This window comes from Bos indicus x Bos taurus, chromosome 3 (genome assembly GCF_003369695.1).
Source record: "Bos indicus x Bos taurus breed Angus x Brahman F1 hybrid chromosome 3, Bos_hybrid_MaternalHap_v2.0, whole genome shotgun sequence".
Taxonomy (NCBI): Eukaryota; Metazoa; Chordata; class Mammalia; order Artiodactyla; family Bovidae; genus Bos; species Bos indicus x Bos taurus.
The window spans coordinates 73,824,506-73,850,120 of NC_040078.1; the positions used below are offsets into that span (position 1 = coordinate 73,824,506).

General features: G+C 36.5%; 1 protein-coding gene across 3 annotated transcripts in view; it reads left to right on the top strand.

The window, feature by feature from the left end:
* The window catches only part of NEGR1 (neuronal growth regulator 1), a 1,035,936-nt gene that overhangs the window by 874,970 nt on the left and 135,351 nt on the right, over positions 1 to 25,615 (top strand). For 2 of the 3 annotated variants that reach the window (XM_027536882.1, XM_027536880.1), the window contains one exon: positions 17,906 to 17,947. The exons of the other annotated variant lie outside the window; for it this stretch is intronic. In XM_027536882.1, the coding sequence (XP_027392683.1) occupies positions 17,906 to 17,947 (42 nt within the window). The remainder of the gene's footprint in view (positions 1 to 17,905; positions 17,948 to 25,615) is intronic. 3 annotated transcript variants of the gene reach the window in all.

A 25,615-nucleotide genomic window follows, 5' to 3' on the forward strand; every position in this document is an offset into this window, starting at 1 on the left:
TCCAGAAGTGGTTTAGCTAGGTGGTTCTAGCTTAGGTCTCTCATGAGGGAGTAGTCCAGGTAATAACTGAGGCTGTAGTCATCTGAGGTTTGATGAGTCTGGAGGACTTTTTTTCAAGAGCATTCAGAGTGTTGTTGGTAGGATACCTCAGTCACTTCCACATGGCCTTTTTTAGCTGCTTGTAGCAGGCCTTTTCCCAAGCTATTAATTAAGGTGGGCAGTGGGTGAAGCACTCAAGACAGAAGTTGTGTTGGCTTTTTTAATCTAGAGCAAAGTGACGTACTATCACTTCTGCCTCAGGCTATTGGTCAAACACACCAGCTCTGGTACAGATATGTGAGTATCAAGGTCAGGGTCATTGGAAGTCATCTTGAAGGTTGGCCATCACAGGTGCCATGGCTGTAGCAGGACTAGCAAAGCAGTTCTCTTCATCACTCTCCTCCTTTTTTCTGCTGGACTAGCAGGCTAAAATGTGCATGCAGTCCACGCTTCTGTTTGGATCACACTGATGCAGAAGAATATCCTATTCATTAATCTTTTGTGTTTACTTTAAAATTTTTTGTACATCTCTAAATATCTTTCACTTTATCTTCTCTTTCTGTGGTGGACCATTCTTGCTTTGATTCTTCTGCAGGAGATATTAAAGCTGTAGAGCTAATAATCCAGTTTTGGGAATGCCTTTTCTCAAATAGGAAAGACACAAGAATAGACTGTGAGTGGCAGAAACAGTCCATCCTCTTTGCACTCCAGTGATTTTGCTAAATTGCAAAATATTGTGCTCTCATTTCCAATTAATTATCCAAAAACAAATACTTTCCGATCTATTGTCTCTGTCTCTTGACAAATGAATAAATTAGACGGACAGTATCAGACAACAAGGAAAAGGACTGTTGCATTGAATTGGCAGTAAGAGAACAATTCAAACAAAGAAACTTAAATTAGAAGAATAGGAGCTATTCATAAAGGATTTTCCACCTCTTACTTTAGCTGTATAAAAATATCCAAAATATCAAAATATTCCAGAAGAAAAGGAAGCCGTAGACACAGTTATTGGCCAAAATAGAAATTAAAAAAATAAAATACAAACAATTTTAACAGTGATTGTGTGTTAAACCAATTTGCCAACTTCCCTGTAGTTTTTCACTTTATTCTGATCCATCTAAATTTGTAGTCCTATTAGCCCTTAGCTTGAAATGATTTACAGAGGCACCAAAAAATAGGGCATTTCTTTATATAGAAAACTGATAGTTGGTGATGTAGATCTTAACTCATATTACACGTGTTAACTCGAGAGCTACGCTTTAACCAACAGCATCTGTGAACTGTAATATCTTGTGAGGCTTAACTGCTAAGTGCACAGGCTCTAGTGAGTCCAGACACTCTGGTTTTTAATTCTGGCCAGGCCACTTACTTTCTGTGTCACCTTAGACAGGTGACTTAATTTATCTAGGCATAATTTCCTTCTCTTTAGTAATGGGGATTATAATGGTATCCACTTCTCTGGATTATTGGGATGAATAAAAGGATTTACATGTTTAAAGCATTTAGAATATTGCCTGGCATGTAATCAATACATATATGCTTCTAAAATCACAACCTTTGAAAACACATTTGACCTCTTTATTTGGTGACAATTTATATTTTATGTTTATGTTATATCAATTTTAATTATTTCGCCCCAATTGAAAGTGTGTGCTGTCTTAAATATCTTTGTATCCTCAATGCATAATATAATATACCACACATAGTAAGTACTTAGCTTTTGAATAAATAGATGAATTAATTAACAAATATATCAAGTGATTTGATTCTTCATGGTCAAAATTTTATTTTATCCTCTATTTAATGAATGAGAATTGTTCATCATTATACCATTGACAACTAAACCAGGTTAAATAATTTGGCAGGGACTCGTGACTTAGAGCTGCTGTGTTAAAATTTTTTGAAATCGTAAATAAAAGATTACATTTCCTTTTGATAGTGTACCTCTTATATGCTTATCAGACCAGATTCCTCTTAACAGATATAGCCATTTAATCCTTAAAATCATAATATCATTGAGTTGTATTCTATCATGGATACAGTATACAATAAGTTCCCTACATGTGAACCTTCAAGTTGCAAACTTTCAAAGATGCAAACGTGCCTTCCATCAACGTCAGATGTGAGTGAAACTGCAGCTTTAACCTCCATCTCCTATTACTGATGATGCTTCATCTCTACCATCTCCCACCTCCTCTCCGTCCTCCAGTCAGTAACTCTTCTTGCCTCTTCAATCGATGCCAGCTTCTCAATGCCAGCTATTGTACTGTACTACTGTACTTTTCAAGGTATTATACTATAAGATGTAAAGTGTTTATATTTTGTGTTTGTTTTTGTCTATTGTTTTTGTGAAAAGTATTATAAACCTATTATAGGAAAGAACTACATAGCCATTTGTGTTAGTTAGGACACAGGCTAACTTTGCTGGATTTAGGAACAAATTGTACTTACGAACATGCTCTCAGAACAGAACTCGTTCTTATGTAAGGACTTATTGTAGTCAGATTGCTAATTTACAGGGAAGAATGAAGCAAGTGATGCCAAAATCACATAGTTAATTAGGATCCAAAATGCAGAAGTATATACAAGGGAGGAGCTGTAGACAGAGTCCATCCTTGGCAACTGTCGAATTATGCTTCACTTCTTTTAAGTGTTCTGAGTTTCTCTCAACAAGGTTGATTCTTCCTATAAAGGCAGCTGTCAGGGCTTCCTGCTTCATGTAGCTCATCAAATCTATAGGAAATGGAAATTTGGGGAGATTTATCACAAGATGAATCATTTCTACAAAAGTGTCACAGCCCACACACAGTTAAAAGACAAAAGCAAAAAAGTTAAGGCAAGAATATGGTGAGAGAGGGACTTCCAGTGGTTAAGACTCCAAGCTCAGAATGCAGTGGGTACAGGTTCAATCTCTGGCCAGAGATCCCACATGCCACACAGCATGGTTAAAAAAAATTTTTTTAATTAAAAAAAAAATATGGTGAGATATATAGCAACAGAGAGAAAGAGATACAGAAGGCAGTGGACTATCCAAAAAAATTGAGATTTAAAGGGATATGAAACCTTGAAATCAGCAAAAAGCATTGACTTTCAAAGCTGTCTAATCACTTCTAACCTGGGACAGTTCAGGAGAGATTATTTTCCCACAAAATCTTTTTGGCATTTGCCAAGGAAGCCAGCAAAACTCAAAGTGAAACTCCTATTAATAAAAAAATAGAGGGATATATGTTGTATGCCTCTTCCTGATAAGAACAAAATATCCCTTGTTCCTTCTATGGACTGGTCAGAGGCAGACAAACAGATCCTCATCCATGGTTTTATGCTCAGCCCAGGTTCTGTAAATTCAGAAACTCCACAAACCATTCCTCCCTCTTATAATAGACTAGGTTTTATCAAGGCAGAGATACTGTCTCTCTCTGAACACTGTTGTGTCTCTGACATCTAGCATACCATTTGGCTATGCTGTGTTATGGAGAAGGCAATGGCACCCCACTCCAGTACTCTTGCCTGGAAAATCCCATGGACGGAGGGGCCTGATGGGCTGCAGTCCATGGGGTCGCTAGGAGTCAGACACGACTGAATGACTTCACTTTCACTTTTCACTTTCATGCATTGGAGAAGGAAATGGCAACCCACTCCAGTATTCTTGCCTGGAGAATCCCAGGGATGGGGGAGCTTGGTGGGCTGCCGTCTATGGGGTCACACAGAGTCAGACATGACTGAAGCGACTTAGCAGCAGCAGCATGCTCTGTTAATAATTAATAATCTTTGATCATGAACCAGTGAGTGAAATGCTTCAGATAGAGTCAGCAGCCAGTCAGTTGGTAAAGCAGGAGAGCTTACCCGGCAGTCAGGAACCCTGAATTTTCATCTTGGTTCTGATCCCAACTAGCATTGTGGTAACTGACATGTTTTCTCTCTCTCTGTCTCTTTCTCGGCTCTATGCTAAACATTGTGATTAAGGAAATAGTCCTACAGAGGTTAAATAAGTTGCCCAGGGCTTCAGAGTTCATCACAGAGCCAGGACAGATTTCTAACTCCACCTTCTTTTCACTGTACTTTGGTATATTCCTATAAAGTAAATTGAATCTCAACAGAATTATAAACTACTTGCTACTACCAAGCAAAGCTACTCAGACTGCTTCCTACCCACCTCTCCAACAATCTTCCATTCTGGTCTGTTGTTAAATAGACAAGAATAATAATTATAATACATAAAAAGAATGTGTATGTAGCCTATTTACATTATGTTAATAATAATAACTAGCTTTTTTATGTCTATTACATACCAGGCATTATGGTAAAATCCTTACAGAAACTGCTTAATTTTCACTATAGTCTTATAAGGCAAGTGTTGTTTTTCCCCATTCTACAGCTGGATAGTTCAGTTCAGTCACTCAGTTGTGTCCAACTCTGCAACCCCATGGACTGCAGCACGCCATGCCCCCCTCCATCACCAACTCCCGGAGTTTACTCAAACTCATGTCCATTGACTTGGTGATGCCATCCAACCATCTCATTCTCTGTCATCCCCCTCTCCTCCCACCTTCAATATTTCACAGCATCAGGGTCTTTTCAAATGAGTCAGCTCTTCGCATCAGGTGGCCAAAGTACTGGAGTTTCAGCTTCAACATCAGTCCTTCCAATGAATATTCAGGACTGATCTCCTTTAGGATGGACTGGTTAGATCTCCTTGCAGTCCAAGGGACTCTCAAGAGTCTTCTCCAACACCACAGTTCAAAAGGATCAATTCTTTGGTGCTCAGCTTTCTTCACAGTCCAACTCTTACATCCAGACATTACTACTGGAAAAACCATTGCTTTGACTAGATGGGCCTTTGTTGACAAAGTAATGTCTCTGCTTTTTAATATGCTGTCTAGATTGGTCATAACTTTTCTTCCAAGGAGCAAGTGTCTTTTAATTTCACGGCTGGTAAACTGAAGCCTAAAAAAGGTAATTTACTCAATGTTACCACTATGAGATACTTTCCTAATTTTTCTAAGTGATGAAGTGAAACTCAAAGAAATTATGACTTTTCCAAAATTACCGCACTAGGAAATGACACTACCTGAACTCAGGTTTCCCAACTTCCAGAACAGATTTTCTTTTTTTCTTATTGATTGCCTGTAGGCACTTTTGATGCAAAAGTATGTTAATTTGGCAAAAATACACTATTCAAATAGTTTATACAAATGAACATGAAATAGCCACTTAAAACATATACTATTTCAGCAAGTGGTAGGAACATTTAGTGAACAGAAAAGGAAAGGAGAGCCTACAAGTTTGAGGAAAGATGAGAGGTTATTTAATTTGACCAGGCAACATATAGAAAATGTTGTTTTCTGGCAATTCCCTTTATAACTCTCTTTCTCACATACAGCTATGGTGAGCAAAAATAATGCTGAAACAACTGCTTTGACTCCATATAAGGCCAAAAGCCTAATAAAATTTTAATAGCTAAACATTCTGTCCAGCTTAACGTGTGTGCATACATATGTATGTACTTTATATGTGTGTGTATATTTATATATATATACATGCACATGTATATACTCACCATATATTCTATTGTATATACACATACAGACAGTCCCAAACTTCTAATGATTTGTCCTAATTTTTTGATTTTACAAAGGTGCAAAATTAAAACATGTTCAGTAGAAACTGTGCTGCTGCTGCTGCTAAGTCACTTCAGGCGTGTCCAACTCTGTTCGACCCCATAGACGGCAGCCCAGCAGGCTCCCCTGTCCCTGGGATTCTCCAGGCAAGAACACTGGAGTGGGTTGCCATTTCCTTCTCCAATGCATGAAAGTGAAAAGTGAAAGTGAAGTCGTTCAGTCATGTCTGACTCTTCTCGACCCCGTGGACTGAGGCCCACCAGGCCCCTCCGTCCATGGGATTTTCCAGGCAAGAGTACTGGAGTGGGGTGCCATTGCCTTCTCTGAGTAAAAACTGTACTTTAAATTTTAAATTTTGATCTTTTCCAGGACCAGCAATTTGTGGTATATAGTGTAGTATGATGTTGGGCAGTGACAACAAATCAAAGCAAATTCCGTGCTTAGGTGACCATTCTGCTTTTCACTTCAGTACAGTATTTACTAAATTACATAAGATATTCAACACTTTATTATAAAATATGCTCTGCGTTATATGATTTTCCTCAACTGTAAGCTATTTTAAGTGTTCTGAGCGTATTTAAGGTAGGCAATGCTAAGCTTTGATGTTTTCAATAGATGAAGTGTAGTTAAGAATGCGTTGTCTTATTTATGATATTTTTCATCATTTTATTTATGATGGTTTATTGGGACAAACCTCATTGTGAATCAGAGGAAATCTGCTGTATGCATTTGCACTTTTTCAAGTCAATTTAAGACAGAAAGGAAAATTTTTCCGAAGTTAAATGTGCTCCAGAATTTGTTGGGTCAGACTTTAACAAAAAGTAAAATTGTTATGGGGTCCTTGATCTTCAGTTGCTCGTTCTCCTTGCCACATGGAATGGTCAGGACCAAATTTTAATGACAGAAGTGAAATTATGATACCACCTACCCTAGCACATTACTAAAGAGACTTGACTCCTTTAGATTTTTCATTTTTAGACTAATGTTGCTGAGTAGAGCCCTGTGAAGGTTTCTGGGTTCCTCATTATCACTGGATTAGGAGTAAAAGACTGAGCCTCTAATTCCATCACTGTTATATATTTGCTGTTTCTCTCTGGGTCTTGTTTCCCCCCTCTGTTAGATGAACAGGAGGGATCAGAACAGCCTCTAAGGTGTCTTCAGGCTGTAACGTCCTTTGCTTCTAAGTGGGATCATTTACTTGGTACCTTGCTACTCAAAGGCACAGCATGTCATGTCCTCTCAGCATCTCATATTCTCAATAGCACTGCCCAACGCAGACTGTGCTGTAGCTAAAATTGATGGTAGCAGACTCACACCAGCAATGAACCCATGTGACATCTCCTTCTGTTGTCTGTCACCCACCTGAACAAGTACATCATTCACATACGGACACTAAAGTTTAGTGTATTGGATCTCAGGGAGGTTTTCCCTAAACGGATATCATAATTACAAGATAGATTCTCCTACTACATGCTCCTGAAGTACCCTGTATTTATTTTCCAGGGTTTTTAGCACACTGTAAATTATGTAATTATTTTATTGTTTTTATTTATTGCCAGTCTTGCTTGCAATATAGTTTCCAGAGAAGGGACTTTGTCTTATTCACCACTGTATCAACACACATAGCAAAATGTCTGGAAAATAGAATATACTCAAAATTTGTGTTGAAAAGATATGAATAACTGCATAATAACCTGACTTGTCAGTGTAGCAATATCAGGTAGCTCTTCTCTAAAAAGCCTCTGTTGTCACCTCTTGAAGCTCTACCCTTGGCCTTTTGTACTTTTCTGAAGCTGAGCCAGTAGCATAGCTGCTCCTTGGCAGGCATGGCTTTCTGCTAGCATTGGTATCCCCAAAAGCTGTATTGTTGCCACATGATAAAAACAGAGTGTTGGGAGGGCCATAGTAACTTACATTCCGCCAACCTATTCTGTTCCTCCTGTTTCATGTTGAACCTGTCCTTCAACTCACCTGGCTCATAGAAGCTGGATGCAAGTGTAACTCACTTTACCGCCTGTGAGAGATATCCCATCGCATCCTTCTTTGTCAAGGAGTTTGCAATTGTAGGCCATTTCACACTGGCCAACAGGTGGACTCATTTAACATGTCTTCAGTGGAGCCAACACTTGAAGGACATTTACCAGCATTCTCAAGCTGCCTTTTAATTACTACTTTTCAATTTTTCTTTATGACTTGGTTGTTCATCAGTATATTGTTTAAATAGAATCTAAGAATAACTAGAGATTAAGATCTTATTTCTATGATATCAGAAATTTTTGCCCTCAATCAGAAAGGAAGGATACAAAGCTCAGTATTGCCATGAAATTAAAAGATGCTTACTCCTTGGAAGGAAAGTTATGACCAACTTAGATAGCATATTCAAAAGCAGAGACATTACTTTGCCAACAAAGGTCCGTCTAGTCAAGGCTATGGTTTTTCCTGTGGTCATGTATGGATGTGAGAGTTGGACTGTGAAGAAAGCTGAGCGCTGAAGAATTGATGCTTTTAAACTGTGGTGTTGGAGAAGACTCTTGAGAGTCCCTTGGACTGCAAGGAGATCCAACCAGTCCATTCTGAAGGAGATCAGCCCTGGGATTTCTTTGGAAGGAATGATGCTAAAGCTGAAACTCCAGTACTTTGGCCACCTCATGCGAAGAGTTGACTCATTGGAAAAGACTCTGATATTGGGAGGGATTGGGGGCAGGAGGAAAAGGGGATGACAGAGGATGAGATGGCTGGATGGCATCACCTACTCGATGGATGTGAGTCTGAGTGAACTCTGGGAGTTGGTGATGGACAGGGAGGCCTGGCATGCTGCAATTCATGGGGTTGCGAAGAGTCGGACATGACTGAGCGACTGAACTGAACTGAACTGAATTGCCTACTATGTTAAGTGTCTTATCTTAGTTATTCAACATGAAAAACCCATCTTACCTGTGATCGTTAACTTGTAAAAGATCTTGTAGCTAGTATGTGGCAGAGATTTGAGTTCATTTCTCCATGACTCCAATCATATGAAAGGCATGCTTTACATGGCTATTTGAGTAATAGTGCTGATTTCAATTCTTCAAGCTACCATTTAGATACAATGTGTCACACTGGCTAGTGATGTGCTAATGCAATGAGATGGGTATGACAAAGCATCTGGGAATTCACCAACTCCTTGGGGAGCCCTGTGCCAACAAAAATCTAAAGGCAGTCACCAAAAGCCATTCCTCTGCCCAGTCATATATGAGGGAGAATAGGGAAAAGCACACAGTTTGCAATTCAGTTCTTGAAAGTAATTAGGATTTTGTAGGATGGAGGAGCCTGGTAGGCTGCAGTCCATGGGGTCGCTAAGAGTTGGATATGACTGAGCAACTTCACTTTCACTTTTCACTTTCATGCATTGGAGAAGGAAATGGCAACCCACTCTAGTGTTCTTGCCTGGAGAATCCCAGGGACAGGGGAGTCTGGTGGGCTGCCATCTATGGGGTTGAACAGAGTCAGACACGACTGAAGCGACTTGGCAGCAGCATCAGGTTTAAGACAATGAATAGTCTAAGTATTAATTACCAGGTGTCTAGGCCCTGCTTTTCCTTGTGTAATATTAATATAGTGGATTTTTATAAATATATCAGTGGTTAATACTCCTCTTTTGGATCCTTGTTGCATCCTTCACTATATTTCCTTTTCATTCTGATTTTTATTCTGATTTGAATGAGAGAGAAAACCAAGTGTGTTTGCTGAAAGATGAGACATTTATTCTTCTGTGATATTGAGAGGTATGCTTCAGGAATAACACCATGCTCTCATCAGATCCTTTGTAAAGATTATCTACATAATAATGAAAGTTACGCAGTCTTCAGCATCAGAGTACCGTATGAAATATTCACTAAGTTTTTCAATGGCCTTTGGAGTCAACGTTACAATTACTAAAATCTGGTGGTTTATTCGAAGAATTCTGGAACAACCATGTTGATCCATAGTCATCCAAAGCTTGGGCCAAAATTTTTCCAAAATTCTCCTTTCACAACTTCATCCACTAGAGAAATATGTTGGAGCAACTGTATTTCTAGAAAGTGATTGTATTAATATTTTTAAGCACGGGAACGCACCATTTGTTGCTAATGCCCCTTTGTTACTACAGAAAACATTTTCCCCACTCATATCAGAACTGGCTTTAGGTCGACTGAGAGGATATTGTTATATTCAAAGAGGTAGTTTTAACCAAAGTTAAGTATAGCAACATTTCTACTGCCTCAGGACATTTGCCAGAATGATTAACAGACATGGGTTTGTTTTTGTTTGTTTGCTTTCATTTTGAACATAGGACTTTGTTTTCAAATGGATTGCAGAGGTATACACACATGCAGAGATACTTAATGCAACCCTCTAATTTTTACACCTCTGTAAATTCCTTTCCTTCGACACACACACATACACACTCAAATGTCTGCAAACAATAGCTGCTTGTAGCAAATTCCTTCCACTAGGCACAAGCTTCCTCTCAGAAAAAAAAAATGCTGAATAATATTGTGCCTTTGTAAAGTTACAAAGAATTCTTGGTAGTTGAGTGCAGCTAGTGTTAACACGTAGGCTTTCCCTTGTAAGCACTTGAAAATACTTTAATTTTTTTTAATTAAAAGATGTGATTTTCTTGAGGGAAAAAATATTTACTTTTAAGGTTAAATTATATGATAGTCACTTATAATAATATGAAGTGTTGACAGTGCACTAATGGTTTTAAAGGTCATTTACCATCAGATCAGATCAGTTGCTCAGTCATGTCCGACTCTTTGCGACCCCATGAATCACAGCACGCCAGGCCTCCCTGGCTCTCATCAACTCCCGGAGTTCACTGAGACTCACGTCCATCGAGTCAGTGATGCCATCCAGCCATCTCATCCTCTGTCGTCCCCTTCTCCTCTTGCCCCCAATCCCTCCCAGCATCAGAGTCTTTTCCAACGAGTCAACTCTTCGCATGAGGTGGCCAAAGTACCGGAGTTTCAGCTTTAGCATCATTCCTTCCAAAGAAATCCCAGAGCTGATCTCCTTCAGAATGGACTGGTTGGATCTCCTTGCAGTCCAAGGGACTCTCAAGAGTCTTCTCCAACACCACAGTTCTAAAGCATCAATTCTTTGGCACTCAGCCTTCTTCACAGTCCAACTCTCACATCCATACGTGACCACAGGAAAAACCATAGCCTTGACTAGACAAACCTTTGTTGACAAAGTAATGTCTCTGCTTTTGAATATGCTATCTAGGTGGGTCATAACTTTCCTTCCAAGGAGTAAGCGTCTTTTAATTTCATGGCTGCAGTCACCATCTGCAGTGATTTTGGAGCCCAGAAAAACAATGTCTGACACTGTTTCCACTGTTTCCCCATCTATTTCCCATGAAGTGATGGGACCAGATGCCATGATCTTCGTTTTCTGAATGTTGAGCTTTAAGCCAACTTTTTTACTCTCCACTTTCACTTTCATCCAGAGGCTTTTCAGTTCCTCAGTTTCATTTAAAAAATAGATTAACTGTTAGAGATCCACAATTACTTGTTTTCCCAGCAGTCCCTATGTTAAGTGATTTGTATGCATTATCTCTAAGATTTACCCTCATTACAGTATTAAATGGTAGACACTATTGTTATCTCCATTTTATTAAATATGCAAACGTACTGAGGGGGAGTAACATTTTAAGTATTGGATTGAAGATTTGGTCCTAGGTAGGCTTCCTCCAGAACCTCTGTTATCAGCCACTGTACTAAAACACCTTTTAAACAACCACCATATAATGGGAACCAAAATAACTCAGGAAAGTATATGAACCAACATTATAACTTGTTAATTATATATCAAAAAAGTAAAAAGCCAGATCTTGGGTTAGAATCACACACCTAAGGTTGGCAGATGGGATGGAACCTAAGTCTTCAGACAACCAGAACAGTTGTTGTCATGCATTCTTTCCCTGAGGCAAAAGTGTAATATCTAAATTGACCTCTTTTCACAGTCTCTGGTATTCCAGTGCTTAAGAGGCCTGACATACTTTTTATGGGCCTTTCCATAAAGGTAAAAGAGAAGGGTTGCCTTTCCTGTCTTCAATGTCCAACTAGCTCACAGTCTGTTTTCTGTGGCTCCCATCAGCATTAACTCTGGTTCAGGGCAACATCTTCTTCATTTCTACTGTGGAAATGACATTACTTCCACTCCACAATGATTGGGAGTCAGAGCTTTCAAATGAAACCATGACAACCAAAAGGATTAATTTCTGCCTTGTCTCAACACACAAGCATGTTATCACTCAACAGTCTGAAACATAACTCATACACATCAGGGCTGTATAATAACAAAAAGATAAAATAACAACCCAAAAACCAAATATGACCTTCTAAAATACATATGAATGAAGGGGTTTGATATTGGATAATTCTATTATATTGTACATGCAGAGTTGTAAAACAGTAATTAATGGGATCTGTAGAAAGGGTCATTACAAATGGCCCCTTCTTATAACACTACTCTATGTCCTCAGTACTTTGTTTTAATATAACAGCATTTTCTCCTGTCATGGCCAAAATCACATTTACTAACAAAGTAAAATCTTGTTTTACATGACACCTCATTTTTCCACATAACTGTTGAAAATGTCTGTCTTGTGAACTTCTCTTCACCTCTGTTTTATGTACAATTAAAATCATCTCTTTGCTGAGACCATTCCCTACAGGAAATGCAATTGCCCAGGATGATATATTCTGTCATTAACCCTGGAGCGCTCACTCTGATTCTCCACATAATGAGACACATAAGAAAGTCGCACTGAAAACCTTACTGTTGTTCATCAGGAGAGCCCACTCGGCGCCTCCTGAAGAATATTTCATGGCTTACAAGTTGATTACTAAGACGACAGAACAGCAGCTCAAATTTGATCCTTATAAAAATAACCAAAGTTCTTGAAAGCTAAGCAGTCTCTGGCCAAACTACTATGCTGGCAGAGTGGGAGTTTACAAGTTCAAGATTCTTATTTGATTGTGTAATCTAGTTATGATAACCTCCTCTAAGCTATTTGGAGAATTGTCCTTCTATGGCATCAAGGTTTATACAGAAGCAAACAACTATATTTGGTGTGGGCTTGGAATATGAGAACAAGATTGGAAAATCATGCGTTATAAACCCTTTTCTCTATGCAAAGTCCTCTATTATAGAAGCCTCCAGAAATTAACATTAAATTTGTCTGTCTTTCATTTTTGGTTGCAGAAATCACTCATTTATTGGGTATCTAAAATAGAAAGACTATATTGTTGGAAAGCTAGTATTAGTGAAGAGTTGTAAGACTACCCAGTTGCATAGAATATTCCATTTATGTAATTATAGATATAATAAAACTGAGAAGTTTACTTATTCTGGAAGGTAAGAAATGCTAAGATATTTTAGCACTGCATCTCTTCCATCACTACTCCTTATTGGCTGTGACTACCAGCAAGATAGTTAACTTCTCTGTGCTCTGTTATCTTATTTACAGAAAGGGAATTAATAATAGTATGTAACTCACAGCATTGTTATGAGAAGGAAATGAGTTCATATAGGTGACTCATATGTCATCAAGTGTAACTAATATAATAATTTTTGTTGTTGCTCAGTCACTAAGTCATGTCTGACTCTTTGTGACCCCATGGACTGCAGCACACCAGACTCCTCTGTCCTCCACTATCTCCTTCAGTTAGCTCAAATTCACATCCATTGAGACAGTGATGTTATCTAATCATCTTATCTTCTGGCACCCTCTTCTCCTTTTCCTCAATCTTTCCCAGCACCAGGGTCTTTTCTAATGAGTCAGCTCTTCATATCAGGTAGCCAAAGTATTGCAATAATGTTAATAATATAACTATTATATTATTATAATTATAATAATATAACTATTCTTATATAATAATTATTAATAATAATTACATTGTTATACAAGCTGTTAAAAAAGTAGGTTATAAAAAATTGAATTGATATTTAATGGCTGATTCATGTGAATGTATGGCAAAACCTACAATATTGTAATTAGCCTCCAATTAAAATAAATAAATTTAAAAATAAATTGGATTGATATTTAAAGAATATAAGAAAATTTATAGCAGATTTGGAACTAGTCAGCTTCAACTATTACCCAGACTATATTTTCTAAGAGAACTTCCCTGCTGGCTCAGATGGTAAAGAACTGGCCTGCAACATAGGAGACTCAGGTTCAATCCCTGGGTCTGGTAATAAAATATGATTCTAATTTGTTTGGAGTTATAAGGGGGGAATTTTAAATTTTTTGTTAATAATATATGCCTACAATTTGGGACAAAAGTCCCATTTAAAAATTAAAGTGCATTTTCACAAAAATTATAAGATCTTGATCTGTAAATTTCTATTCTTACCTAAGTGAGAACTGTTAAAAATGCTTTATATTCTGTAATTATGTTCCAGAAATAAGTGTGACTCCTAAATAATTACCCTGCAGCATAGTATATTAACCTTTAAATTGGAAAAAATTTATGCCCATGTTCTGGTGGAATTTTGTTATCTATACAGTTTCAGTTATTCATGATGTTCTGCCATCTTTGCTTCTACTTGGTAAAGTTAAATTCTCCCCAAATCCCAACACTCTTTAATTTTTTCTTCATTGATTTAAATACTAATTTTTCCTTTCACTTCTATAATTAATAACAAAAACTACTGCTGCTACTCACTCTCACTTGGTTGTTTGTATAAAATATCTTTAATCCTACCAATATACCTACAAAGTAGGAGCTATTATATAAATTCAATAAATGAGTACACTGGGGGATTGGAGAGGTTCATTAACTTGCTCACCATCATGCAGCTGAATAATAACAGGTTTGAGATCCGATCCCAGTTTTACCTGATCCTTTTTAACTCACCCAACTGTATCAAGGTCAAGGATTCTAGCTGAGATTCATTCATTGCCCACAACCCTCAGCAACAGCTTTTCCCTGTCTGGGTGATTTGACTTTACTCACCATGGTTTCTCCCTTCATGCCCTTGTATGACCTTTGGTTTTTAAAATCTGAATCTCCAACTAACCAACTCCTCTAGTCCCAATTCTTATTTTACATAAAATTACCTCAGGAGGGATTTTACTACATCCTTGCCTATGTGGGAAAAAAAATAGCTTGTTTTGACTATGAAACTAAAATTATGAAGTGGACCCTGTGTGCAACATAATTTTTCATGCGCTAAATTCCTGTATTCTTTTAAAAGCCCTTTCTATGAGACAATGTGGCTTTACATAAGCAATTTTGCTTTACATAAGCAAGCACAATAAAGAGCTTGGTTCAATGGAGTAGCTATTTGTTTCTACCATTCTTTCACTGAGATGAAGTTGTAGTTGCATGCCACGCCATCTTTTTCAATGAACTCTCAAATCAGCATTAGAAATTCAAAACAACAGAAGCCAAACAGTTGAAGAAATTGAAGTTCAAATGTCCAAATTACTGAATGTAGAAAACTCTGTTCACTAATTCAGTAGAAAACTCTGTTCACTGTCCTACTGCATTTAGTTTTCCCATGAATAAATATTCTGATTAAGCTTTTACCTTTCAAGTCATTTTTTGCTTTCATTTCTTTTGATTATAAAATCCTTTTATTTTCATACACGGTCCTAGCATATATTAATGAGATTTAATATATATCATTAAACTAAATTTAACATAAGTTTTCATTACTTTTGAAAGAACTTTTTTCAAATTTAAAAGTAAAAGAGCATAAAAATATTTGAGGGTTTATGCCAGCCTAACAAAAGAATAGTTTCTAAAAGACAGCAGTATTTCTCTATGATTTTGTATTTCAGATTTTAATTTTCTGTAATTAACTGAATTTTGACATAAGGATTGAATACTTTAATATTTCAAAGCCCTACATTATACAACCCATAGGCTCTATGAGATCAGGCACTTTTAACTGTTTAATTAGCCACTGTAATCCCAGCTCCTAGAATATTGCTTAACACATGGAAAGAATTGAAATATTAATTGCTGTCCTTGAAAAAGGAAAATAGAAAAACTTCTACATTTTTAAGTACGGTTATACAGAGCTACCTTAGTAAGTTTCCGCTTCTCAGCAGTACCAAATCACATGGCCAGATGGATGGCTAGATTATTGAATTTTTAATTGTAACTTGTTATCTGGCTAATTATGGCACTGGAGAAGACTCGAGAGTCCCTTGGATAGCAAGGTGATCAACCCAGTCAATCCTAACAGAAATTAACTCTGAATACTCATTGGAAGGACTGATGCTGAAGCTGAAGCTCCAATACTTTGGCCACCTGATGTGAACCAAAGATCCAACTTATTGGAAAAGACCCTGATACTGAGAAAGATTGAAGGCAAAAAGAGAAAAGGGCATCAGAGGATGAGATGGTTGGGTAGCATCACTGACTCAACAGACATGAACTTGGGCAAACTCTGAGAGATAGTGCGGAACAGGGTGGCCTGGAGTACTGCCATCCACGGGGTTGCAAAGAGTAGGATGTGACTTAGGCACATAACAATAACAACAACATCTGGCTAATTACTTGGCTGCTTGAGAATGTCTCTTTTCAGAGAATCAACTTCGTAGACTAGGACACGGACTTTGCCTCCAAAATAATTGACGCTCGGAAATGTTTTTTAGAAGCTTCATTTCATAATGTTTGCTAAACTGAAGTTTTGTTACTCAAACCAGTAGCTGAACTATACTAACAGATAACAGTGTGAGTTCACAACTTAATGAAATTTGTTGTTGCCATAGAATTATCAGTAGAAGAATTGGTGAAAGACAGCAAAGAGCTCCAAAGAGGTTGACAAAAAAAAATATATATATATATTTTTTCTTTTACTCCACAGCATTTCCTATACTCAGAGACAAGGTTTTGCACTGTCTGCCTTTAAGGTGTCTGCCTTTACCTCTTATAGTCGTACTATATTTGTTTCTAAGACTCCAGGTTAGTTTTTCCCTATCATAGGGCTTGCCAATTAACTAGGTTAAAGAGAAATAGATTACTTAAGTGAAATTAATACTGAAATAATTCTCTCAGGATGTTGCATTATTAGAGTTCCTCAAAAATGTTTTCCTAATATTTTCATTCTCTCTCATGAAAAATTGTTCATATTCTTTAGGATGGTCAGTGATGCTATTTGAATGACTACTGTTATTTTTATATAGGCTCAGTCACTCAGTCGTGTATGAATTTTTTCAACTCTATGGACTGTAGCCCATCAGGTTCCTCTGTCCATGGAATTTTTCAGGGACTATCATTTAACACTTGAAAAATAAGCAATCCTATTAAAAGATAAGTTAAAATGTAAATCTTAAAATTACATACCTGATTTAGGAAATTCCCTAGATGTCCAGTGGTTAGGACTCTGCATTCTCACTGCCAAGGGGCTGGATTCAATCCCTGGTAAGGGAACTAAGACCCTACTAGCAGCATGGAATAGCCAAAAAAAAAAAAAAACAACAACAAAAACATGATTTAAATATATGCCATAAATATATATGCCATGGTGTTTATTATTTGTTAGATAGTTACTGGAAAATTATATTTATACACCAAAGACAAAGTTGCTCTTTAATTATGCATAAACTACAGCCAGCAATGTCTTTTAGACATGAGAATATATTTTAGGTCATTCAAAACATGTACATGTTTGTGTATATGTATGTGGTATGTGTGTATGTGTGTTTTTTTTTTTTAACACAGACAGACATAGCGAGTTCTCCAAGTAGCCAAATTCTATAGATATGCTTGTAAAATATGAGCTTTACTTCAAAAAGGCATTTTGAGAATATCTGAGATTTACCTATGATTTAATTTTAGTACATATTAAGAAGAAACACATGATTGAATGATTATAGGAGCTGGCATCAGCTCTCTCCGAAGAAGGCATTCTCCATGTAAGTTTTGCTATTTTTCCAGAAGGAAGCCTTGAAAACTGTTGCTTGAGAACTCTGAGCACAGGCTCTTAAGCTTATAACAGTAAAACTAGATGCTATAGATTAGAATGTGAAAATGACTCCTAAATGTTGGCTCAGAATGAAAGATTAAAGACAGTGATGAGCTGCTGTGTATCCCTCAGAGACTGGATTTTGTTTAATGGTTTCCATGGTCAGGGAAGTCTTCAAATAAAAGACCACCTGTGTATATGTTGCATGACTGTTGATTGTCTCATGAGTGTTTGTCTTCTTTGTAAATAACACACAAAATGTTTTTCTTTTCTTTCCTTTTCCCTTTTTGTAGAAATTATTGAGCCTACTACCTCTAGTCCTGTCACAAGTCCAGGTCAGTATCCACATACATTCACAAAGTATGTCTGGGTACTTTCTCCATTAAACAAGACCTCTGCATTGTCATAGAAATAAACTGAGTTGAATATGGGCCGCACGCTTGCAGCGCTGCTCTAATGTCTGTTACTTGTCCTCGTCTATATGTGGTTTGTCCTCCCTTTGGATTTGTGATCTGACCCTGATTTGAGGCTAACATCTTTTACTTTATTCTTTAGGGCTTGTGCAGTAAATCTGTGTCACATTGTGGAATAGTTACAAGGTGATTAGCTTCTGTGATATCTTTGCAAACAGAGCTGTAGAGAGTTTACAAGGCTTTCCAACTAAGAAATAGCTATTAAAAAACTATTTACTTTGGTCTGGAATTTCATTATTATAAAATCATTATTAAACAGAACATTGTTTAGTGCCTCTGAAGGAAACAATAGCTGGGGAAAAGTTATACTTTCACTCTTGGAAGATTTGGTCTCTTGAAACTGTCAAGACCAAGGACTTATTTCAGTTGTTGTCTTTAATTTTCAAATAGTTCCCAATTCAACCACAAATACTCAGTCTGAAAAGACAGACCATTGTTATAAATGTGTTTTTAAGCATTGTTTTCAGCTGAGAGCATTTCTGGGTAACATGAAATCAAGATAAAATCTATTGATATGAGAAACAAACTTTATCTTGTTATATAGGAATTTAGCAGTTCATTTTGAATGCTGGTTGCTGGCTATTTAAAGAAAAAAGTGGAGTTGCTAACGTTATTTAACTTTGAAAAGTTCATAGGGATTTCTTGTAACTGCTGAGTTAAAGGATTTGTTGATGCTGCTGATCCATAAAGAGGTATAAGTTGGTTAAATAGTTGTTTCTCCTCTCATTCCAGAAATGGCTCTAAATTTTAGTCTAAAACAGGATTTGCTGATCTGAGAAACTGAGTGTTTTAGAAATTAAAAAAAAAAAAAAATTCTTTCTCAAATTGTAATCAATCAAAAAATGCTTAAAATTACTTTAGATGATTATGAATTACCCCCACCCCCCAAATGAAACAATTTCAAGCAAGTCTATGATTATGTATTTAAAGAATCTCATAATATAACACTCTCTGGTCAAATTATAAAATAGATTTTTAATACCTCTCAAACTGAACCTCATTTGAGTAGTCTGCTTTAAATTATTTTATAGTTGATCCATACAAGGTTTAAATTATGTGATTGATAACATTTTTTCATTTTACAGATAGAGTTAATAGCCTCCTCCTAAGTTTGAGGGTCATGATAATATAATTAGAACTCTCAGTCATTTGAATATGATTTTTCTCTTAACATAAAAAACTCACTAAGTCTGATTGCTATCAATACTTACGGCCTTCACAGAGTTACCTAATCTCAGGTTCATATGAGAACTTAGAGTTATTAATCTTGTTAGTAAACTTTTGATCTCTTTTTCTCAGTAAGTTTTAAAGAGGATATTAAATTATTTCTGTATTGCTGTATCACCTAGATGACTGAAGTGGAGATTAGATAAGTACTTATTTTCCTTCCTAGGCATTGCCTGAATTATTGAATAAAGTCTTCATACAGTAAAAGGATATATTACCTTTCTTATCTATTCAAATAAAAAAGAGTAGAATGCAAAGTAGTTTAAGAAGTGGTATCTAGTGGCATTCATTTCATAGTATTCACTAACTTTGTGGTTTTAGAGAAAGTTTTATTGAAGATAAGTATAAAAATACTCTTTTTCAGTGGGCCATCTGTATCAAGAAATCATTGAAAGAAAGTACCTTTAAATAGTAGGAAATCTTACAAAAACTTCACATCCTAAAGCAAACAAAAAAATTACTCTTACCTCTATGAAGATTCATATTTCTTCAAACAATGAGTAGCATAACAGTTAAGAACAAGACTTTGGAACCAACTGCCTAGGTTTGAATCCTAGCTCTGCTACCTTTTAGCTATATAAATGTAATCAGGTTACTTAACCTCCCTCTGCCTCAGATTTTTCATTTGTAAATGGATGGGTTAGGATAATAACATCACCCACCGCATAGAGCTATTATGAAAATTGAGTAAATTTTGAGGAAAAATGTTTATATATATATATATATATATATAGCATATATGTGTATAAAATATACATATTATAACATAAATACACATTGATAGATTGTATAGTCTCAAATACTCTGAGACCTTATACTTATTTCCACTGCTTATATAATGCCTGAGGCAACAGTTAAATGGTTAAGTGGCCATTGACCCCAAATTGGTCTATTCATTGCTAGGATTCAATGTTCCAAAATCTTTAGTACATGAAAAATAGTTTAAAATTGAATTCCTTAGCACTGCAACCTTTGAAGAAGATAACATAAGCTTTTTAAAAGAATATTATGAATATTATTGTAGTAAGAATATTAAATACACATTGAATTGAATTGAAGGATAGAAAAGTAAGCACAACTTTCAAAGAAACTCATCCTTCATTAATTGTGAATTTGTTAAAGACCTCCAAAGAATAGTTTAATTAGTCAGGGATTTGAACATGTGGTTATAGCAAGATTTAAAGAGTGGTATACATGATAAACAAAACCTTTTAAAAGTATGTGCAGTCTGTTCTGAAAGATACAAAAAAGAAAAGAAGAATTTGACAATATATAACTCTAAGCAAAAGATCATTAAATGTAGATGGGAAAATAATTTACCCTGTGAATATCACCAAACTGTTAAAAGTCCCAGTCATTTAAAACAAAGCTTTAAAAACACATTATCCAAATAAAAATAGTAAGTGAAATCTCACAAAATTATTCCAGGGATAAGAAATAGTAGATTTTTTTCAAACTAGTCCATTTATTGCTTCTACATAAATGGAAAAAGAGAATGTTAAATAAGCCCAGACAGATTTCATATTTTGTAATATTACTGACAGAGTTAAAGGAAAGATAAAGTAGATATAGTTACGAAAATACTAGACACATTGAAAATTATTGGAGAAAGTGTATTTATATCATTTATACCCATAAGTTCTAAAGAAATGAAGGTCTTGAAATCATAATTTATATTTTTATATATTCTTGACAAGTCAGAATCTGTTTCAATTGAAAGGAATGAAAATTGAATTATTAACATCATTATTCAAGAAAAGGCCATGAAATATAGTAAGTAATAAGAACAAAAGAAAACTCTTCTTTGATCACTCTCAGGGTCTCTAAGTTTGAAAGGTAAGGGACGTTTTGTGATGAATGAAATAAGCAGTGAATTTGAAAACTTATACTATTTTTATTGAAATTGTGCTGGATCCTATATTATCCTAAGTAATGTCTATCAAGTTTAAAAATGCCTACCTTTGGGCAAACTCTAAGAGATAGTGAGGGACAGGGAGGTCTGATGTACTGCAGTCCATGGGTTTGCAAAGAGTCGGACACGACTTAGCAACTGAACAACAAGCATTAGGCCAATAACTACTGTGCCCTATCAAAGCAATTTAACCATTTCTATGCAGTTTTTTTTTTCCTAAGTTACATTTTGTGATCACTTTTGAAGTGTATTTTAATATTGCTATTTGACTTTTTTTTCTTAAAGAATGGAAATGGGATTAAGGCTGAAGTCTGTCTACCTTGAATAAGACAAATAATATACTTAAAATTTTCTATTTGTTTGCTAGTTAAGTCTGTCTGAGAACATTACACAAGTGAGCTCTATTGTAACCTTGAGCCCAACAAATCAAGGCTGAAATTCCTTTCCTAGAATCCAATTCACAAAATCTAGGTTTTAAACTCCTAGGTTTTAACTGCCTATGTAACATAGGGAAGATCCCCTGGAGGTCAGCATGGCAACCACTCCAGTAATCTTGCTTGCAGAATCCCATGGACAGGGGAGCCTGGTGGGCTGTAGTACACAGGGTCATAGAGAGTTGGACATGACTGAAGCGACTTAGTACACAAGCACATAACATCAAAGTGATTATTCCAAAGTGAAAAGTCCAACAAAAACCAACATTTATTTGGCTTCACTTAGACACACACACAAAGTTAATTCTGCCAACATGTTTTAGTCTATAGACAGAATTTGAGGTTTGTTAATGCATTACACGATGTCCCAACTAACATTTATCCTTTGTCCCTAGAAATACTCTTTGGTGCTGCTGCTGCTGCTACGTCACTTTACTCGTGTCCGACTCTGTGCGACCCCATAGACAGCAGCCCACCAGGCTTCCCGTCCCTGGGATTCTCCAGGCTAGAACACTGGAGTGGGTTGCCATTTCCTTCTCCAATGCATGAAAGTGAAAAGTGAAAGTGAAGTCGCTCAGTTGTGTCCGACTCTAGCGACCCCATGGACTGCTGCCTACCAGGCTCCTCTGTCCATGGGATTTTCTAGGCAAATACTCTTTAGAAGTTATCAATTAAAATTGTTTTGTAAATTAATTTTAAGTCCATGCCATTGTTATTCATAGTAAATGGCTTTATTTATAAATCTTTAGACAAATGAAAGTGTCTTTTAAAAACATGATTTTTCCATATCTAGAAACCAGCAAAGAGCCAATTCTGACCCTTCAGTTCCACTTGATTAAAACTTCACTGTTTAAAATTGGCTATTGTATTTGTCAGCATTTTAAGATCATTTTTAAGTCCATGCAAGTCTATTTCCATTTCTGAAACAAGATGATTGTTTTACTCAAGATCGCTCAGCAAGTACATGACAAAATGAAAATTAAAATACCGAATATTTGATGATCAACTGTGTGTGTCTCACTTTAAACAACAGAATTTTTTTTTTGAAAAACAGAATGTAGACTTTGTAAATAGAATCAATTAAATTCACCAGAAGATAACGCATTATCTAAAGAAATTCTACTTTAAGTTGAATAATTCCTAATTCATCTACTTTGCAAATAATTTTTCACTTTGTTGACATCCTGGGTGTTATAAAATAAAAATGCTTTTTATTTAGTTTATTCCAGGAAGCCTATTTCCTGTCTTCCTCCAAAGGAAATTATTGATCATTGAACAAATATTTGTTGAGCAACAACTGTATCATACACTGAGTGCTGGGAGCATAAGGTTATTCTCTTAAAGGGGCTTGTAAACATCTATTTCTGCTTTGTTGACTATGCCAAAGCCTTTGACTGTGTGGATCACAATAAACTGTGGAAAATTCTGGAAGAGATGGGAATGCCAGAGCACCTGACCTGCCTCTTGAGAAACCTGTATGCAAGGTCAGGAAGCAACAGTTAGAACTGGACATGGAACAACAGACTGGTTCCAAATAGGAAAAGGAGTACATCAAGGCTGTATTTGTCACCCTGCTTATTTAACTTACATGCAGAGTACATCATGAGAAATGCTGGGCTGGATGAAGCACAAGCTGGAATCAAGATTGCCAGGAGAAATATCAGTAACCTCAGATATGCAGATGACACCACCCTTATGGCAGAAAGTGAAGAGGAACTAAAAAGCCTCTTGATGAAAGTGAAAGTGGAGAGTGAAAAAGTTGGCTTAAAGCTCAACATTCAGAAAACGAAGATCATGGCATCCAGTCCCATCACTTCATGAGAAATAGATGGGGAAACAGTGGAAACTGTATCAGACTTTATTTGTTTAGGCTCCAAAATCACTGCAGATGGTGATTGTAGCCATGAAATTAAAAGACGCTTACTCCTTGGAAGGAAAGTTATGACCAACCTAGATAGCATATTCAAAAGCAGAGACATTATTTAGTCAGCAAAGGTCTGTCTAGTCAAGGTTATGGTTTTTTCAGTGGTCATGTATGGATGTGAGAGTTGGACTGTGAAGAAAGCTGAGCGCCGAAGAATTGATGCTTTTGAACTGTGGTGTTGGAGAAGACTCTTGAGAGTCCCTTGGACTGAAAAGAGATCCAACCAGTCCATTCTAAAGGAGATCAGTCCTGGGTGTTCATTGGAAGGACTGATGCTAAAGCTGAAACTCCAGATGCTAAAGCTGAAACTCCAGTACTTTGGCCACCTCATGTGAAGAGTTGACTCATTGGAAAAGACTCTGAAGCTGGGAGGAATTGGAGGCAGGAGGAGAAGGGGATGACAGAGGATGAGATGGCTTGATGGCATCACCGACTCCATGGACAAGAGTTTGAGTAAACTCCGGGAGTTGGTAATGGACAGGGAGGCCTGGCGTGCTGTGATTCATGGGGTCTCAAAGAGTCGGACACTACTGAGCAACTGAACTGAATCTATTAAGGAGGCAGGCACATGTGTAACTAATCATTATCTAAGATAATATATTCCATAATCTCTGTCTGTAAAAGCAAGCAGACAATTTTACCTGGAGGAAATCATTATATATATGAACAGGATCTTCATAGATTAGGCATGGCTGGTAAAGAATGGGGGTAGAAAAGTGTAGAAAAGAAAAAGTAGAATAGTGAGGGTAAAATCTCATTTGATTTCTGTATCTTTATAATCTCCTACTGTGCCTTGTACTTAGCAGGTTTTCATGTATGCCAAATTGTTTCAGTGAAAACATTGAACCAAAACACTCAACAAAACATTTGAACCAAAAATTACATACAAAAGTTAGGAGATTTTTTTCATCGCTAGCTTCATAACACCTTTTCGTTTACATTAGATCATAAGTAACTTTTACATTTTTTAACTTATCTAAAGAGTAGATAGTAAAATTAAAACTAAAATTTTAATGTCATCTGTAATTTACTACCCAAACTCACTCTCTTGTATCAGTCTACAGATATTAAAGGTTCCTAAAAATACTTTTTATGGTAGTGCTTCCTATGGTAATTGAGAAATGATATTAAACCAGTTTTAAATTGCATCATCCAGTTATATGATAGAAAATAAAAATGTCCACTTCTCTGGGCTTATCTTCCCTCATGAAATGGATGAAAGAGTGAATAAGTTTAGAAATCTGTATGTATCCCAACTGGTTATAGAGTATCATAAGTATAATAGTAGTAATGTGCTTCAGTAAAATACATTCAGGAATAGAGACGGGTGAAAATACTCAAAAATCAAGTAATTATATGATATAAAAGGGTGGGTAATTTATCCATTTATTTACTAAGTAGAAAACTTTAAAAATGTCAATGCCTAAAAAATAGCATATATCTGACTACCCATGCATGGATGGATGGATAACAAAATTACACGTGATCCATAGGGCTAAGATAAGAGAGGATACTGGCAGAAATTGGAAAAGTAAACCAGCTTGTGAAGTTTCTGCCAATTCCCCCAAACAACAAAATGCTTATAGAGCACCTGAATGTGTCAGATACCTTACTATGTATTAGAGATACAAAATGGATGGTCCCACTGCTTGTCTGTCAAGAATCTCACATTCAAAATAATGAGAAAGACATGGAAGAAGAAGAAATTAACATTACAGTATGTACTGTAACAGATATATGTGCAAAGGACTATAGAAACTCTGCTCCTGCCTGAAGAAGAAAAGGCTTTCTGGTAGTTTTAACATAGAGGTAAAGTTGAAAGCTATTCTAGACAGAGAGCTCAGCTTGGGCAAAGAAACAGAGGCATGCATAAAATAGCACAGTGTCATCGAGAGAGATTCCCGGTAATTTCTAGTGTGCAAATTGAGCAGCAGAGAGTATAATGGGACTTGGGATGTAGACAGGAAGTATGGTCTATTTGACCTAAGACGTGGGGCAGTTAGCTAGACTCTAGTAACTCCGAGGGATGGGGG